This window comes from Protopterus annectens, chromosome 13.part0 (genome assembly GCF_019279795.1).
Source record: "Protopterus annectens isolate FY-2018-M chromosome 13.part0, PAN1.0, whole genome shotgun sequence".
Lineage (NCBI taxonomy): Eukaryota > Metazoa > Chordata > Ceratodontiformes > Protopteridae > Protopterus > Protopterus annectens.
This window is the reverse complement of record NC_056747.1, coordinates 1063789381-1063809692: the sequence shown is the minus strand read 5'-3', so window position 1 is coordinate 1063809692 and position 20312 is coordinate 1063789381. Positions and strand designations below refer to the sequence as shown.

Here is a 20312-nt window from a genome sequence, read left to right as displayed (position 1 = left end):
TAACATGGCTGCTTAAGTTTAGGTGAGCAGTTCAACACTGCCCTTAATGTGCCTGTATGATCTTATGGATATTTTACTGGTTGCCATGACGTTTCGTGTATTTATGAATTATTTTATATGTTAAATAAACTTGTTGCACTGGCTTTCTTGGTGTAGTTTTCGTATCAGGCAGAGGTATATGTACAAAAGTGTGATACTGAAGAATAACAACATTTTATAAGGACTTTTGAATTTTCCCTTCTTAAACAAGAGCTTTTATAAAATCAATTGTCTTTGCAAAGGGACATCCAAAATCAGTGATGTAACATAATGTTTGAACTCAACCAAGCAGGCCAATCATTGCTGTCCTCCTGGACATTACACCAATAGAATTATAATAGTATATAACTGAGGTTAACCTTATTTAGTAGTCTACTTAAATGTATTACAGGGCTTAAATACCTCTACTCTTTGGTACTGTTTCCCCACCTCAAAGAATTCTATTTACCAGTTTAGAAATAGCCCTCGTGTCCTTTGTCCAATTATAAATATTGAATATGTAACTAAAATGTTAAAAAGCGGTGACTACAGACAGACTTTTTTAGTCAAAGAGAAAGTGAACAATATATATTATGCATTAGAATTTCTTCCCACAGAGGAATAGATGACACTTAGAACTGGCAATCGGTACTTGAAGAAACATTGTCCAGGAATCGGGGTGCATAAAGGTAGTCAAAGTCAAATGTTGTGATTTACTGTTTGTGTGTGTTTTTACAAGGAATGTCTAGAAAACTGTATTCCACTCATTACAACAGATATATAATATTGCTGAAATACAAATAAGATGATTTTCAAAGAAATTCTAAAATGACAGTGCTACTCATTGAAAAAGAGCTTGATTATGATGACTTCATTAAAAATAAACACACACACACACACACACACACACACACACACACACACACACACACACACACACACACACAAATATACATATATACACTTCTTTGGTTTTCACAGAACATGTTAAAATGAGGTTACATTGAAAAGAAAGACATCTGCACTGTTTTAATGATTGCAATGAATCCATGCGGGTCATCTTCAAATGTTGTTATCCTTCTCAAATTGGTATATATGAAATATAAGTTGGAACTTTTTATTTTAAATTGAGATATTTTTCAAGAGCTGAGAATATGTCCCAGTTGAGTCCTAACTCAAAAAAATGGCTATACAATTTTAATGTTATGGTAAGACTGGCTATTGCAAGGCAGAATCCATATTATGAAGACAGTAGGTAGGTATTATGGTAACTAAGAAAATCATATTTGGCAAGGTAAATTCTTCAACATGCAACAGTCAACAAAAAATTGAAAATTAGTTTGCAATTTTTTCGAAAAAATCAATACAATATATAAATAATGTTAACATTCAATGAGACTAAAGCCTCATTATATTAAAACAAGCAAACATGAAGTATGATCTTGTAAGAAAGGTTAAAAAAGTTGCTGCTCTCTACGTTAGGACTGTAGCATTCAACCACCCCAAAATGCAGGTCCTATTAATTGGACCATGTGCGTCATAAAGTATAAAAATCATTACTTGTATGGCTTTTGTCAAAATGCCACGCAGAAAAGAAAACATAATTAATATGCCATGGTAGAAGAAAATCTACTATCTTCTGATGGGCACAATTGATAATTAAAACTAAAGCCAGAGAAAGCAGTAAGTCTTTCTTAAACAGCAGTTTATTGCCTGGTCCTTATTTCGGCAATTGCTTCAGGTTTATTGGCAGAGAGAACAACTACCTTAACATTACCTGAGCAAAGTTAAAATACTATGCACATTCATTGCCAGACATAAGTATATCATACTGCTAAGACAAGCCACACACACATTATAAACTCATTACAAAAACTCTTCTTTTACTCATTGTACTTGGCACAGGTCCCCAACTGTATCCTGATCACCCCTTGGGTGTGCAGCTTTAGATGTGACAAAAACTCATATAACTGGACATGAACACTGTGATCAACTTCAACTTCATCATAATAGTGATAGCTAACATTCCTGCCAGTAGCATCAGTTTTGAATGGCCAGAATCCATAAAGATGCACCTCATCACACAGTTCTATGGCCATACTTTGCAGAAGCAGGCCAGTACTTAACCGATGCTCCCTTATTCTTCTATTTTCCCAAAACCTGACCAAATTTTTTAAATAGCTGGAGTTCAGAAAAACAGGCGTTAACTTGCTCTGAAAATCCTTTAAGGTAAAGTATGCTCTGTACGCAGATATTTCATTGGATTGATAAGTAAAAGGAGTCATAAGAAGAAGCGCTTCTCCAAAAACAGTCACTGCGTCAGCAAATGGCTTTCTGCTTTCATCAAGATTGGCATATCTGCAATGAGGATTATCCATGTTATATTTCAATCAGTTAGAAAATGAACATTAAAATGCAGGCTTTAGCTTTAAGCAGAAAAAGATCAGGGAAGACACACTACTTTTTTCTGCTAACAAAAAAAAACAAATTGATAAAAATAAAATTGCAGCTATACTTCATACATCCACACATGTTCTCAGCATTGTTCAGCAGTAAAGCTTTAGCAGTAACTAAACAAAAAACAAAATAAGTAACATTACTTCTATTTTATTTTATTTTACTTAACCTTTGGTTACCAGGAAAGTCTAATTGGGATAATATCCCATTTTCAGGAAAGGCCTGGTGAGAAAAACTCCACATTGGCATAATATGGTTACAGTTAAATAAAGTTATTACAAAACATAATACAGAAAAATGACATGTTAACTAAGTAAAAATTAATCTTCGGCTCATACCGTGTGAATCTATACATTCATACTGCAAATATTAGGATAGCTATAACACGCTGAAAAAAAACTTTGTTAATAAATAAAGAATTCATAAATTGTAGTTCACAGAGATGCAATTTAACATGCTGAGTACACTTTTTTGGAAAAGAGATGAGTGGATTATATAGCCCAGACAAAAATGTATTTAACCTTTGTCTAAGAAATAGATTTTACTAATTTCTTATAGGTACATAAATTAATACTGAGATAACTGCTCTAAGGAGCCATTTTAAGCATAGCCAATTACCCACTGTGAGAATCAAACCCTACACCTTGTGTCTATAAGATAAGCACCTTAACCATTATGCCAACCTCCCACCTCAAAATGCTAGAGATACTGGTAATTGAACCCTGGACTTTATACATGCAAAGCTTGTGCTCCACCAGTGAACTATAACCCCTTGCTTTTTTCTCTCAGAACATAGTCAAAGTATGCTGGTAGTGGAAGGAGGGAGGGACTAGCTCAGCCTGGAGTAGCGTCAGCATTAGTCAAAGTGCTTGCACCACAGAGTCAAACAAACTATACCATATATTCATTTTAGCTAATTTAATGGAGTAATATTCAATCAATTTAATCCAAAGAAATTAATTAAATCAGCAGATAATACAGACCTATTTTAAACAACGGTATGAGGACATTTTTCATAGATATTACATCTATATCCTGTAGATTTTTTCCAAATGCAGAGCACATATACTCATAAAATAAATTCTATTAGGCTTTTGCAAAGGATAACACAAAGCCCATCTAACAGTAACAAGTGACATGGAGAGAACATACAAAGTCAATGTATAGCTTAAGAAAAAGGATCAAGGCAATGTAAGGGATTTATAAGCTAACTTAAATGACAAACATCCACCCTACCCATTCTCAGTAATGAGGGTGAACATTGTTTTACACAAGTTTGGTAAGGTACAAGAAGAAGCAGAAAACCTGCTACACATATAACTACAAGTGCAGGTTCAGACAGTCCCTTGATATGTGGGTGCAAAATACAACTTTGTCTAGGTACAATTTATGTCAGCATAAAATGGCATAGTATACAGCTTAATAATGACTTTATAGTTAGTAGATATATGATAAAAACAGCAGATAAAAATCGTGACCCTGTAAAATTAAAACATTCTAATCACCACACTTTACATCTCACATCTTGTGTGCTGCAAAGGACAATAACTAAAACATACTTTTAATGTACATGCCACAGCATTAGTGAAGATGATATGTTACTATATTATTCAAGCATGGCTCTTTCTGCAGTAGTCTGGCAATTCCTGTCAGTTTCTCTACAAGGGTGACAAACCAATAGAAAAATGGAAGCAGTTTCCTTTTCTGATTGGTCAAAAAAACCTTGCCACCAAATTTAGGCACGATGTGTCTGAATAGTGGTAGAGTTACAGAAAGGATTTTTCTAAGGTAAAGTGTAGATCTGGGGCTCATGCAGGGCCAGGATAAGCTTAGGGTTAGTACACATTAGTAAGGACTATTTCTTGGGACATTTAGGTTGGACGCGCCTTACTAGGTTACACTGGAAACATTTCTCTACAAGGCCTTGATGACCACACAAGCCAGTGTCTTCTCCTTTGCCTGGGTAACCTGCTGTGAAGGTTTAGATTGCCCCATGGGGTCTCTTATACCCTTGTGTATCTCTTGCATCCCTTCTTATGTAGATATGTCCTACTAGAGCCTATGCATCTAGCACTCTACCCCAAAGCAAGATGCAGTATGCTCAACTTGAAAAAGAGCTTTTGGCAAACAGGTCAGAAAGATAATTCCAGGTAGTAAAACTCATTTAAATGATTTTTACACAATATAAAACAAAGCATTCAAAATGTTCAAAACAAATTTCTAATTAAAAGAAATGTTTGAAACTGCAGCATGTTGATAAAAGTACTTGCAATGCTTACAAAATGCTTAAAATAACTTCCAAATTACATATAATGTATAAAAAAGTTAACAACAGTATTTTTCTCTGTGTGCTTCTTTTTTGTATTAACTAAAGCTATTCAAAATATCTGAGATGTGCAAAGTGTTGGCAAGTGTATGCAGTATTTTAATAGTTATTTCGCAGAATACAGTTATTTTGAAGAGATTGGTGTGCAGTTGAATATTTTGTGTGCATGTTTGATTGACATAATTACAAGGGCCAAGTTTGTACTGTGTTTAAAAACAATTTGTTGGCATGGCAGAAGGATTTTGTAAATGTGTTTGATAATAATGCTGCAGAAAATTGGAGAGTTTTTGAGCAAGATTATGATTTTCATACAGGCTGCTTTTTCTGATAAAGACCCATGTACAAAAGCACTTATTGTGCTTAATCTAGCTGGTTCAGAAGCCATTGAAAGGGACCATTCATTTGTGTATGTACCTGCTTTGTATGCCGGATGGGGGAAAAAACATCATATTGTAGTACCGGCTGAAGCGCGGGAAGACCCTGACTGCTTAAAATATATATTTAGAGAAATATGCAACCCCAAAATGAATATTACAATTCAAAGGCACACATTTTTCACAAGAGATCAAAAGCCTGGTGAAACTTTTGCAGCATATATATCCGACATGAGAAATAAGGCAAAAATGCGCAGATCTGGTGATATGAGAGATGAGTTGATAAAAGACAGGCTTGTGTGTGATATTAAAGATGATGCAGTGAGAAAGATTTTGCTATGAGACAGTGATTTAACTTTGAATAAAGCCATAGAGATTTGTCAGATAAATGACCTCACAAAATACTCACACAAATATGCTTATAAATGAGGAAAACATGCTTGTAGTGCCTTCCAGTGCTAATGTTGATAGTATGCAGCACAAGGTTAAAAGATACAGGCCTAAGGGTGTGATTGCTTCAGCAAAACCTAGAGCAGCTACAGTAAAACTCAGTCAGTAAAGCGGAGGGGTGATTCAGCAAAACCTAGAGCAGCTACAGAAAACCCAGGGCACACTCAGTAAAGCTGAGGGGTGAATCAGCAAGACTTGTGACAAGCCTTATAGTCAACTATCGTAATTGTGGAGGTAGCCATAAGCTCAAGTGAGTGAAGTGCTTAACTTTTGGTCAGCAGTGCCACACATGTAAAAAGTGGAATCATTTCAAATGGCTCTGTAAATCTAAAGGGGCACATTCTTTTATTAAAAAAGAGCATTCAAAGAGGCAAGTTGATCAGTTATAAAGCTGCGGCCCTACTTTTTATGTTGATGGTGCATCTATGCTTGGTGAAACCGTTAACACAATAGATTTGTGGGCAAAGAGTGAAGCATTCTGTACTGTTCTGATTAATGGGAGATCTGTAGAGCTCAAAGTTGATACTGGTTCAAAGTGCAATGTTATGTCAGCAGAAATGTTTGCTAGAGTAAAAGCTGGTGAGAAACCTGATCTGGCAAAGTGTGTGAAATTTGTTGTTTATGGTGATGAAGAAATTCAAATCCAAGTCTCAGTAATGTTTTCATGTTATTCTGCTGGGAACAGCTATGACTTGCAATTTTACATAGTCAGGAGACACATGCAGTCATTATTAGGCTTCAAGGACAGTTTGAAAATGGGACTGTTTTTATTTAATAAAGAAGTCCACCATATATGCATGTGTAACAACAAATATTTCACACAAAATATGTTTTCTGACTATGCTGGTATTTTTGAATACAAGTTAGGCAAACTCCCAGTTCTGTACTCTATGAAGTTAGACCATGAGGTAAGACCAGTCATTAGACCAGCATGGAAAGTTCCAGTAGCCTTGCAAGGCAGAGTCAAAGCTGAGTTAGACTGAATGGTGTGCCTTGGAGTCATTTGTCCAGTAGAAGAACCAACTGAATGGGTATCCTGCATGGTAGCAGCTCATAAGAAAAGATCAGATGATATTAGAATATGTATTGATCCAAGAGATTTGAACAAAGCACTAAAAAGACCTCAGCATCCAATACATAGTTAAAGAAGTTGCTGCCCTTATGCCAAATACCACTTTTTTTCTGTCTTAGATGCAAAAAGTTAATTTTGGCAAATTTTGTTTGATCGAAAATCTTTGCTGCTAACCACTTTCAGTACAGCATTTGGAAGGTACATATTTTTGAGAATGCCATTTGGGATAAATTTTGCCAAGGAAGTCTTTCAACATGCAATGGACCACATTTTTTTCTGGCTATCCCTGTGCTATAATAGTAGATGATATTCTTGTAGGAGGCAATGGTGAAGTTGAACATGACAGAAATGTCAGGAAAGTTCTGGAAAGTGCTTGTGAAGTGAATCTTAAACTGAATCCTCAGAAATGTAAATTCAGGCTGCAAGAAGTTACTTATGTGGGTCATTTGTTTACCAGTTCAGGTTTACAACCAGATCCATCCAAGCAAACTGCAATTCTTGAGATGCCCGCTGCAGACAGTGTCACTGCCTTATAGCATTTTCTTGGCATGGTCAACTATTTGGGAAAGTTCACTACAAATCTAAAAGAACTTTCAGCACCGTTAAGAGAGCTGACACACAAAGGTGTAACCTGGTCCTGGTTAGAACAACACCAAAGAGCATTTGATGTCCTGAAACAGAAAATTGCCAGTCCACCCACTTTAAGATATTATGATGTTCACAAACCAGTAACTCTTTTCTGTGATGCTTCAAAGTCTGTCTTGGAGCAGTCATTCTTCGGGAGGGCAGACCAGTAGCCTATGCATCTAGAACTCTACCCCAAAGCAAGATGCAGTATGCTCAACTTGAAAAAGAGCTTTTGGCAATTGTATTTGCATGTTCAAAGTTCCATGATTATATTTATTGCCGACCTTTTCAAATCAAGACTGACCACCAACCTTTGGTCACTATTTTGAAAAAGATGATGCACACAGCTCTTGCAAGATAGCAATGCATGATGCTAAAATTGCAAAGTACATCTTCAATTTAGTTTACACAAAAGGCAATCTTCTTTATCTTGCTGATACTATCAAGATTTTCATTTAATTTCCATTTCAATTACACTTATACCTAACAAAGCCACACCTACCCAAGATCCCCCAATCCATCTTCACTCATCCACACCACACCCACTCTAACTACCTTCTAATTAACCAAACCTCTTCCTCACCTGCTCTACACACTCAGCCTACTCTACTCTTCTACATGACTAGTACCTAACAACCACAGCTTCTATACTCCTCACCTCTTCCTTAGTCTATTATCACCTTCCAATTTTACTTTCCTATACCTAACCACGTTGCCCCTTTCTTCACTTCTATCACCATACACTCCTAGCTCTACTTCTGTTAAAACCCATCTACATTTTTTCCATAAACTTCATATATCTAAGCAGTGTACACCACTCCTCACAAGCATACCCCCTTTGCACAACATCCTTCTCCTTTTATTCTCCATGTACCTCTCTCTCCTTCTACAACTCTCATCACTTCAACCAACATGTATACCCCCCCATACCTATATCAACAACATCTACCTACAATCCCATCTCCTCCAGCTAGTCAACAATCTGCTCTAGTCTATATGCCTCTAATATAATTCTACAAAGGAGACCAACAATTCTCTGCACACAATACAAACTTCCAAGGGTCCTTGTACAAAACCATATCAAGGATCCAAAAAGGAAGCTCTATCCAAAGATGTCTCCTAGTTATCCTAACCTAGTCCAGTGTGGTGACATCCACCTTAACCCTGGTCCTTCTTCTCTTCCTCATAATGTCCCTAACTCAACAAAATCCCTCAATTTCACCACTATCAACATTCAAAGTATTAGAAACAAAACCCATCTTTTACATGCATGGTTAAGTCAATATAAATCTGACTTCTTCGCCATAACTGAGACTTGGCTAAAACCATACATAAAGGATTCTGAATTCCTTCCCACAGACTATACCTGCTTCAGAACAGAAAGACTCCACAAAAAAGGTGGAGGCATCGCCTTATTATATCCAAGTACCTTCTCAGTATTTCCATATTCTAAGCCCATTCCCTCCTTCTCTACCACATAATTACTTATCACCTATTTCAAACTGAATAACTATAAAAAAACTGTGAAAACACTCTTTTAAGTAACTCAAATATAACTGTTGCCAATCAGAATGAAGCATTAATTAAAACATTCAGCATTGTCTCTCTTAAAGGCATATACTTAATTCTATGATGCAAGATACAAATTAATGCTAAAATATATATACATTACAGCATATAATAAAAAACGTATAAAAACGTTTAAAGAACATTAACCTTGAGCAATAATGTTAAAATTCAATAATATAAATATACATAAAATAAAATTGATAGAATTATTTAATATTTTAATACTATATAAAAACTACATTGTATTTAATGTTTCAGATGTCTATTCTTCAGAAATGGTTTCAAGGACACCACATTATTAATTCCTGGTGGTTTATCTGCTTGAAGTCTGATAATCCATTTCTGTTCTATCATCTCGGTATAATTTTTAAAATTACCCCCTCTCACATTCTCATAAGTCTTCTGTAATACAAAAAACTTAAACTTATGTAAAGGTCCATAATTCTTAACATGCATAGCTAGTGCATTATTTTCTTTCACATTGTTAATATCTTTGATATGCTCTAGAATTCTGTCTCTGAACGGACAATTGGTTTTACCTATGTAAAAGACAAAACATACTGTACAGAAGCTGGAATAAATAACATTATTGGTGCGACAGTCCACATAGAATGTAGCCTCAAAGTTAAAGCCTGTAATAGGATGCACAAACCTCCCACCAACAAAGATGTAGGTACAAGCTGTACACCTCCTACAAATATAGGTGCTTAGTCTATCTGATGTTTTTTATGTGTGTCTGCACCTCTATGGCATAGCTGGTCTTTGAGTGATTTGTTCCTTTTGAAAGAAAAAAGAGGTGTATCATTAATTTTCCCTTCCAATTCTTTGACCATGGAGAGAACCCCCCCAATTATTCTTAATAATCTCACATACTGAGGAAATATTGTTCGAATAAGCTAGATACATGCAAATGTTGTTATCAACTCCCCTTAAATTATCTGAGCATGAAGCCTCTGTGTTTACTTGAGTGTGCATTGTCGATGTTTCTTTATTATTATTGTAATATGATCTGCATCTATCTGGTCTATTATTACATGCCTCTCGTATAGAGTTATCTATATCATGTGCTCTATAGCCTCTCTCAATTAATTCTTCTTTCAATGATAGTAATGCCTCATTCAATAATCTATCATCATTGTAAAGCTGCATGATTCGAAAAATCTGCCCTTTTAATACATTTAGTATGTGTAGGATGCACACTTTTATAGTGTAAGAGATTATTTTCCCTTACTGGTTTCCTATAGGGTGAAGCAGTCACTACATATAAATCATCTCTTTTTACTTTGACATCTAAAAAGTCAATTTCTGTGAGTGAATACTTACTAGTAAACCTAAGAAAATCTGTTGTATTATTTAAATATTCAAGAAAATTAAACAACGTTTCCTCAGTGCCCTGCCACAAAAGAAAAATATCGTCCACAAATCTCTTATACCATTTGATGGACTCACTATATATATTTCCAGATAGAACAAAACTATTCTCCCATTTTACTAAAGAAAGGTTGGTGTAGCTGTTGGCATATGCTGTGCCCATGGCCACGCCAACCTTCTGTATATAATATTTTGAGCACAGCAAATTAATGCTGTTGGGGCAGATCTGCTTAATATTTTCTATGCCCCATGTATTAGGAATTACTGTGAATAGTGACTCAATGTCAAGTGTCACAAACCAACAGATACATCATAAAGATTCCATTTGTTTGCTCAATTCACTCAAAAAAATTCTTTGTGCCTTTAAGAATAGTGGGACAATCATTAAGAATAGGGTGTAGATTTTGTTCAACAAAAATAGATAAAGGTCTGAATAACTATAAAAACCTATGCATTATAGTCATATACATTCCCCCAGGCAACAATATTCCCATTCTCAATGACATCCTTGCCTGGACTACAAATAACATAAAAAATGAAACACTAATCCTAGCTGATGTAAATATTAATTGGTTAGATATGTCCAATAAAATCACTCATTAGCCATCAACCTCCACATCTATACCCAGCTTATTTCTGATATCACTGGACCTGACATTAAGAATAACAAAGGTTCAGTCTTGGATTGGATCATGGTTTCTGACCCTGATAGCATATCCACCTCTGGTACTCTTGCAGACAGTATAAATAACCACTCTCCAGCATTCATACTACGTAAGCCCACCATGCTACCTTATAAACATCAGTATAGATACACCTGGAACTTGTCCCAATTTTCCCCAAGGACTCTTAATGGAGCTTTGCAAAATACTAAATCGAATCCACTAAAATCTCTCCCTCTTAATGAAGCTGTAGAATTTTTCAGTACTACATTTCTGACTATCCTAAATACTCATGCCCCTCTCCGGTTAAAAAGAGTCAAGGCAAAACATGCCAACTGGCTCACTAAGTCAATAAAACAAATTATGTCCTCTAAGGATAAAGCCTGGAAAGCCAGGCTAAAAATCAAAACTCCTGCTACCCTCATCCAATGCAAACAACTTCGCAACCAGGCCAAACAATTAGTTCTCAAAAACAAAAAAGATTACTTCCAAAGCATCCAAAACCAACATAATCACAACCCCAAGAACTTTGGGGTGCAATCAACTCCTTACTCCGTCCGGAAACAATCCACAATCCATGCCCTGATCCAGAAAAAACACTCAATGAATTAGCCGCTCTCTTTAATTCTTATTTCAGTGATAGTATTGCTAAGCTTACTACCACCTTCCCATCCATCAACACTAACCAACCAAACCCCACCAAGCCACATGCCACATCACTTACATTACCAACTTTCTCACTGATCCCAAACCTACCTCCCCCATACAAAAGCTCCTTCACAAACTAAAACCATGCACCAATGCCCCAGATGACCTACCTGCAGAATTTTTACAACTATCTGCCTCCTCTATTGCATACCCCATCAGCATTCTCCATAACAGGTCCATTCAGGAATCCTGTGTACCTGATATCTGGAAAAAGGTATATGTTCTTCCAATTCATAAAGGTGGCAATAACTCTGACATTCCCAACTTCCAGCCCATTGCCATTCTCTCTCCCATCTTAAAATACTAGAGAAGTGCATTCACACTCAACTCCTTAGCCACATGACTAAAACCCACCTCCTTTCCTCCACTCAACATGGCTTTAGGCCAGGACATAGCACTAACACTGCTCTCATTTCTATCCTGGACACAGTTAATAGAGCCAAGGATGATGGATCCATAGTCTCTGCACTCTTCCTGGATCTATCAAAGGCATTCGACACAGTTTCCCACTCCCTTCTGCTTACTAAACTCTCTAACCTTGGCACCTCTCCCTCCATCCTTCAGTGGTTTTCCAACTATCTCAGTCATAGGCAAAAATCTACCATATGGCAACGCTGCTCCTCTCCTTTCACCAACACTAACATGGGAGTAACCCAGGGTTCCATACTGGGTCCCCATTTATTTAGTATATTCATCAACGACTTTCATAAAATTCTTACCCACAGTACTGTTATCCAATATGCAGATGATTATACCATTATCTGCTCTTCTAAATCTGTCTCTCCACTGCAGCAGCTTACCCAAAAGGCATTCACCTCAACTGAATCCTGGATGTCACAGAACCATCTTGCCCTTAACCCCAACAAAACTAAACTCATAATATTTACCCCCCAAAGAATTTAGCCCAGTTGACAAGTCTAACTTTTCAGTTCATTCCCAAAATAGTACTATTAATGTTTGTTCCCAGTACCAGACTGCTCGTTGTCATCATTGACGATAACTTAACTTTTGACATTCATATCCAGAACAACATAAAAAAAACATCAAAAGCTAGGTGCCCTCTATAGGCACAACTACTTTCTCAGCTTCTCTGCAAAAAAGCTCTTGCCTCCACATTCCTCCTTCCTACTCTCTTATACGGCGCCCTCATCCTAACCAATATTCAGTCCTCCCTAAAAACTAAACTCAATTCATGCTACAACAAAGTTGCCAAATTTGCTATGAATGCTAAATTCTCCTCTCACCACTGTTCCACACTACAACAACTTAGTTGGCTGGAATTCACCCATTACCTCACATACCTACAACTTACTACTGCCCATAAAATCATTTACTTCCCAGAAATCTGTTCAACCCTCACTGACATCTTGACCATCTACCATCTGAATCGACACCCAAGGTCAGAAAACAAAATGCTATTAAATACTGATAAACCTAAGCTTTCAGCCGGTCAAATGCGTTACTTTTTCACTGTCTCTGAGCTTTGGAATAATCTCCCTCCTTCAATAAGAACTACCAGTAGCTCCACTGCCTTTAAAAATTCCCTTAAACTTCGCCTCTCATCACACCCGCACCCTTAATCACAATTCCATTACCTGACCCCCTCCCTATAACCCTCTCATCCTATCTCTATACCTAGGCTTTTTTTTCCCCTTCCCTCCTTTACATCAACTGCTTCTGCTGACACTTAGCCAGTGCCATCCCTACTCTAAGCCTTCTGCCTCCTTTTTCCTTTATACAATCCCCTCTCTCATCTAACAACCTTACCTACCATCTACACCTTCTATTTCTATACTTCTACCATGAGTTTAACAATTCTTTACCTATATCACAATGTTATAAAATGTTATCACCTCACTACTGTATGTAATTCTTGCTATATTATTGGATGCTGTTATTTACTTAACTAATGTATTACCACTACCTGATATATTCTGTATTATATGTTCTTTTTATGTAATTACATGTGGAGCTTTTCTCCCCAGGCCTCCACTGAAAATGGGCTCATTTCTGGTCCAGTGGACTTTCCCGGGATACAAATGCAATAAATAAATAAATAAGATTGCCCAGAAAAAAACACTGAACAGCATGAGAATGAGAAACCTGATTTTGAAGTCATGGAAGTGAAAAATTTTTCTTCCACACATCTTGATGAGTTTAGAAATCACACAGATTCAGATCCAGTTTTCCAGACGATCAACCACTTTATCAGTCAAAGATGGCTGTTAAAGCAATCTTGTTTATCAGTAGATGTGCAGCAGTATTTTCCTTACAGAGATGAAATTATGATGGAAGATGGTATCATCATGAAAGGTCCAAAAGTGATTGTTCCAAAATCCTTGCAACAAGAGTATGTATAAAAATCTTGCATTGTGGCCACCCAGGAACTGATTCTACCAAAAGAATGGTGAGAGGACTAGTATTTTGGCCTTCTATATCAAAAGATATTGAGAAGGAAATTTCAGCTTGTTCGGTTTGTAATAGTACTAAACCGCATCAACAAAAAGAACCACTTCAGCTAAACCAGATTCCTGAACTACCTTGGTCGACAGTAGCTACAGATATTTTTGAATGGAATGGTCTACTGGGTGTTAGTAGATTCTTATTCAAATTAGTTTGAGATTGACCTACTTCCTAACCTAACTTCTAGTACTGTCATTACGAAATTGAAGAGGCATTTTTCTGTCAATGTTAGTCCGCACAAAGTCGTTTCTGACAAGGGTGCACAGTTTACAAGTCAACAGTTCAAAAGATTTGTTGGAACATGGGACTTTGATCATGTTCCTAGTAGTCCTGAATACCCACAGTCTAATGGCTTGGTTGAACATGCAGTTCAAAGTGCAAAACAGCTGTTGGAGAAATCCAAATGAGATAATACTGATGTTTATCTTAATCTGCTTAATCTCAGAAACATTCCACATGACAATTTACTTGGTTCACTTGCTCAGAGACTCATGTCAAGGCAAACCAGAACCACACTACCAATCAGTAAGAATTTGTTGATTCCGAGTGATATAAACAACAAGTCAGTAAAAGCTCAACTTCTAAAGCAGCGTTTCTCCCAAAAGTCCTATATGAAAAAAACAGCAATTCTCTGAATCCATTAAAAGAAGGAGAGATAGTGAAGATGCAGACAGAAAAAGGATTTGACCGAACAGGACCCGTGAAACATTTGTGTGAGGAACCGAGATGATACATCATTGAGTCACAAAGGATGGAATTCAGATGGAATCTGAAACATTTACTTGGTGTCCCAGCCAGTGTTACAGCATCTTACTGGTAATGGAGACTCTAATTCTCAAAGTGATTTGTCCAATGTTCCTGTTCCAGAGGACATTTTATCATCTGTTTCTGTTCCTGAAAGTATCCCTGAAAATCCTAAAACAAAACATTCCCCACTGACTGTCCCTGTTGAAAAACACAGTTCTGATTATTACATTACATTACAAGGTCAGGTCATATCTCAAGACCTAGTCCCAGATACAAGGCAACCTGGACTTGATTGCTACTGTTTGTATATCTCTGTATAATTTGCATGCACGTCTAACTGTCTTTTTCATTTGCATGACAGAATAATCAAAGAGGGAGGATGTACACCAGACTGTGTGTTGTACATTCCAGTCTATGGCTATGTGCATATAAGTACTGAGCATGTGCAAGCAAGAGTGCCATTTTGAGTGAGCAGCCAGAGTGAAAGCATGTATGTGTTTAGCAGTCAGTCAGGTAGTGCGTTTAGGTTTTATGTTCCAGTCATCCATCCTGATGTGTTTATGTGTAATAAACAACTTAAAAGAACACACAAGCCTCATCGTCTTATTTGAATACACAAGTCGAGCGATATGCAATACAGATTTTTCCCACAGATTCATATTTCAGGTGGGGAAAGGTCCCTAAATAAGGCAAAACCTTTTGCCTACACTAGCATTTTCAAGGAAGACTAAACTTTCAGCATTGCAAATATGTGTATAACAAAGTCATTTTCACTTTCAAACTAAAGTACACTTCCTCAAAACAAATTTACATGTATATACAATTTCACATACTTATATTAAATACTACATATTTACTATAAATTCAACTACAATGTAACATATATCTATATATCTATATATAACTAAAACTATATAATGCTATATATATATATATATATATATATATATATATATATATATATATATATATATATATCTCGATACCCATTAAAGCGAAAGTGCACTACATCGAAAGTGCACTTTCGCAAAAATCGGTTCTCTGAACAGGAAAAAAACAAAAAAATACTTTAAAGATTATTTTGCAGGGGTCAAGCCCCCCTGCACCCCCTACTTAAATATACTAACTCAGAGATTGCACTACAGTGGGGAAAAGGATCTATTTCCTTATCCCCACTGTAATGTGCTTCGGAGAACCGGCTTTAGCGAAAGTGAACTTTCGATTTAGTGCACTTTTGCTTTAATGGGTTCGATCTTCTGGTTGTCAAGAAAGAGTGTTTTCGACAATAAGAAGTAGACACACACATATATATATATATATATATATACACATAAAAATAATATATATATATATATATATATATATATATATATACACACAAACTGAAAAAATAAGAAGTAATAAAACAGAAAGTAAACTACATAAACAGCAATAGTCTGAAAGAGTAAACTTAAAAATAAAAACATATACAATGTTCAGCAGCTAGAAACATTTCCCTTAATCTAAGTGGCCAAGCTATCAAAAGATCCACCAGAAAACAATAAAAAAATCAAAAGCCAGAACATAAAACAAAAGTAAAACTTTTTATGTTTATAGACAGATTTTCATTAGGGCTACGTGAACCTCCCACATACCTTGCAATTTATATATAAGGTTGCCACCTGTCCCGCTGTCAGCGGGACACTCACAGGTTGAGCTGCCTCATCCCGTTGCCCGCTGTAGAAATTAGTGGGACTTGAAAAGTCCCGCTTTTCACTCGCACTGAATTGCCATGGAAAAGCCGCAATTACTTCCGGCTTTTCCATGGCAATTCAGTTACATCAGCAACCCGGACCTGCAGGCAAAGCTGCTGCCTGTTAGGTCTGGGTGCTGTAATGTGAGCAGCAATTGGCTGCAATTCATGAAAGGGGTGGCGATTGGGGCAGGAAGAGCTCTGCAAAGATCGTGGCTGTAGGAGCGCTTTGTTTTAAGCGCTTCTACAGCTGCTAAAAAAAAAAAAAAAAAAAAATGAGATTTTTTTTTTCTAAAGAGCCAGTCAGTCAGCCATCCATCCATTCATACAGCCATCCATCCATTCTTCCAACCAGCCAGCCATCCATCTATTCATTCAGCCAGCCATCCATCCATTCATTCAACCAGCCAGCCATCCATTCATTCAACCAGCCTGCCATCCATTCATTCAAACAGCCAACCATTCATGCAGCCAACCAGTCAGTCACCCATCCATTCAGCCAGCCAGCCAGCCATTCTTCCAACCAGCCAGCCAGCCATCCATTCTTCCAACAACCCAGCCAGCCATCCATTCATGCAGCCAGACAGTCAGTCATGCATCCCTTCATGCAGCCAGCCAGCCATTCTTCCAGCCAGCCAGCCATCCATTCATTCAACCAGCCAGCCATCCATTCATGCAGCCAGCCATCCATTCATGCAGCCAGCCAGCCAGCCATCCATCCATCCAGCCAGTCATCCATCCATCCATCCATCCATCCATCCATCCATCCATCCATCCATCCAGCCATCTATCCATTCATCCAGCCATCTATCCATTCATACAGCCAGCCATCCATCCAGTCATTCATCCATCCAGCTGCTACTCCCACCAACCAGCTAGCCACTCCAGCAACCGGCCAGCCAGTCAGTTAGCCACTCCAGCAGCCAGCCAGCTAGCCACTTCAGCAGCCAGCCAACCACTCCAGCAGCCAGCTAGCCAGCTAGCTAGCCACTCCAGCAGCCATCCGTCATACCCATAACAGCATCTCCTTCACTGCTCCTGTGGTGATGTCATGGTAGAGAGTGTGGCCAGTGTCATATTAGCCACATCCCCATGTCCCACTTTGGCCCGCTGAAAAGGTGGCAACCCTATTTATATAGACAAAATCCAAGATCAAACTATAGAAGGGAAAGGTCAAATAACTAGTCTCAGCTCTATCATAATCTTGACAAATATCAGCATGATGCAATACCTACATTTTAGAACAATTTTCTCAGTATTTGTAATGGTCAAACAAATGTATGTGTGTGTGTGTGTGTGTGTGTGTGTGTGTGTGTGTGTGTGTGTGTGTGTGTGTGTGTGTGTGTGTGTGTGTCTGTGTGTGTGTGTGTATGTGTGTGTGTGTGTGTTTGTGTGTGTGTGTGTATATACTTCAGAATACTGAAGTACAAAAACATAGACTAAAAGAAAATTAGTCCATCTGAAACCATAATATTGAAAAATACTATAGTTTGCAGTATCATACCCATTTAGGTCAATATTCTATAACAAACAGATGTTAAACCCACAAAAATACACTACTGCAGCACTTATCCCAATCACAACTACAGTAAAGAAAAAAGTTACATAAAACAATAAAACAGAGGGCAAACTGCATAAGCAACAACACTCTGAGAAAGTAAGACTTAAATAATTGCATACAAATTTCAGTTGCTGGAAACCTCTTTTAAAGTAAAACAAGTCAAGTTCCATAAATAAAAATCATGGACACATAAAAAGCGTGTAAGAATACAGATGTAAATCCATCAGCCAGATTCAATAAAGCCAACATGGACTGTTTCCACTGTGTGCACATCACAGTAGCACACTGTTTTAGATTTAATATGTGGCAGAGCTGCACACAGCCATGCAAACAAGATAAGCACCATGGCATACAAATTACAGCATAAGCAGCTGAATTGCATGCTAATCAACCAATCCAAGATGGAGGAGCTATTCAACAAGCTATAAAGCAACCATGTACACTAAGTGCTGGTTTTTCCATGCAAATTCCAAAACCTATTGAATACAGTCATGGAAAGAGTCTATACAGAAATAATGTTAGGGGCTGCTGTTGCTTTAATTAATGTGTATGTGTAACATGCTGAAGTCTATGCTGCTGCTGCTGCTGTTAATAGAACAAGGCCAAGAAGGAAAAGAGTTTTCAAACCCTGGGTAACTTATTACAGTCTACATGATGTGAAAATTGTAGAGCGCTACAGAGTGGACAGAGAAACACTACAGGAATTCTGCAACCTCTGTTACCCTCAACTCAGAACCAGGGCAAACCAAGGGGAACCTATCCCACTGGAGACAAAGGTATGTGTAGTAATTAGAATTGTAGCTACAGGTACCTTTCAGAGACCAACACGAGACATGTTGGAGGTGTCACAGGCAACAGCATCCAGGATTCTCCATCAGTTCTTGAATGCTATGCTCCAACATGTCAGTGACCGCATACATTTTCCCCATACTCCTGAGGATAGGGCCAGAAATATGCAGGAATTACACCCTGTAGCACACTACTCTGAAGTACTGGGTGCTACAGATGTAGAAAATAATGCACCACCCGGAGAACAGGGAAGGCTCTACATTAGATCATGTGTAATGCAAAGGGAATCATCTTGAATGTGTGTACTGGCAACTCAGGCAGCTACCACAACTTACATATCTGGCACACTTCTCAAATGTATCAGATGTTCACTATGGGAGGATATCCCACAGGGTCACTTACTGGAGGATGCAGGTTATGCAATGGAACCATGGCTGATGACATCCATCAGAAATGAACACACAGCTGCTGAAGAATCTCATGAAGAGGCACATGCGCAAACAAGAAATATCATAGAGAGTGTGTTTCGGCTGCTGAAGTCATGGTTCTGGTGCCTAGATACACCTGGGGGAGCCTTGCAGTACAATCCAACAACATGTACTGACATATTCACAGTATGTGCCATGCTACACAACATCATCCTGAGAAAACAGCATCAGCAGGATCAACAAGGGGAAGGGGCACACATCCAACAATCAATGGCAAGTTCACGACAGCCACATGCAGGTCAGGAGTCAGAGGGGGAGGCAGCTGCTGCTGTAAGTGTAGGCAGACATAGGCATGCTCAATATGCCCTAGCATTGGCTACGTGACAGTACATAGCACACTCACTCACCACTTAAGTACCTAAAACCTTCCTCCTGTGCACATACATATAGTAATATTGATGCCATGCAACTCTCGCAACCTTTACCTCCCCATGTAATGGCCATGTACTGCTTGCACCAGACAGAGTTAGCCTTGAAATAAAATTGTTGCAAATGTTGGATTTACAAGGTAAAAGTGCTGGACATGGAGTGTATTGTGTAATTACACGAATGACTGGCATATCCTTGCATGTTGTTACTTGGTAGTGTAAGCAAGTAAAAGGTGGGTGATTTGTACAGAAATGACCATAACATATGCAGCAGAGACGTATTTGACTTATATGTGTTCATTATTAAGTAGTAGGCCTCAGGTATCAAAGATTCATACTGTCATACCTCTCAAAATCAGTGATGGTCACTGCATGCCCTCGGTATAGCACAATACGTTTGTACTAGAAAATCATTAAAGACAGAAGTTAGGAAGTAACGATACACATGGCAGTTTCAGACTTCACAATCCTCACAAGATCATTAACAATAAAGACGGAAAAAATTTGATGCTATCAACTATCTAACTTTC

The 20312-nt window shown here is 37.8% G+C and overlaps 1 protein-coding gene across 2 annotated transcripts in view; it reads right to left on the bottom strand.

The window, feature by feature from the left end:
- Positions 1–1032: 1032 nt before the first annotated feature.
- The window catches only part of LOC122788120 (alpha-2,8-sialyltransferase 8F-like), a 719095-nt gene continuing 699815 nt past the window's right edge, over positions 1033–20312 (bottom strand). For both annotated transcript variants that reach the window (XM_044055059.1, XM_044055060.1), the window contains one exon: positions 1033–2376. In XM_044055059.1, the coding sequence (XP_043910994.1) occupies positions 1902–2376 (475 nt within the window). In that variant the 3' untranslated portion in view covers positions 1033–1901. The remainder of the gene's footprint in view (positions 2377–20312) is intronic.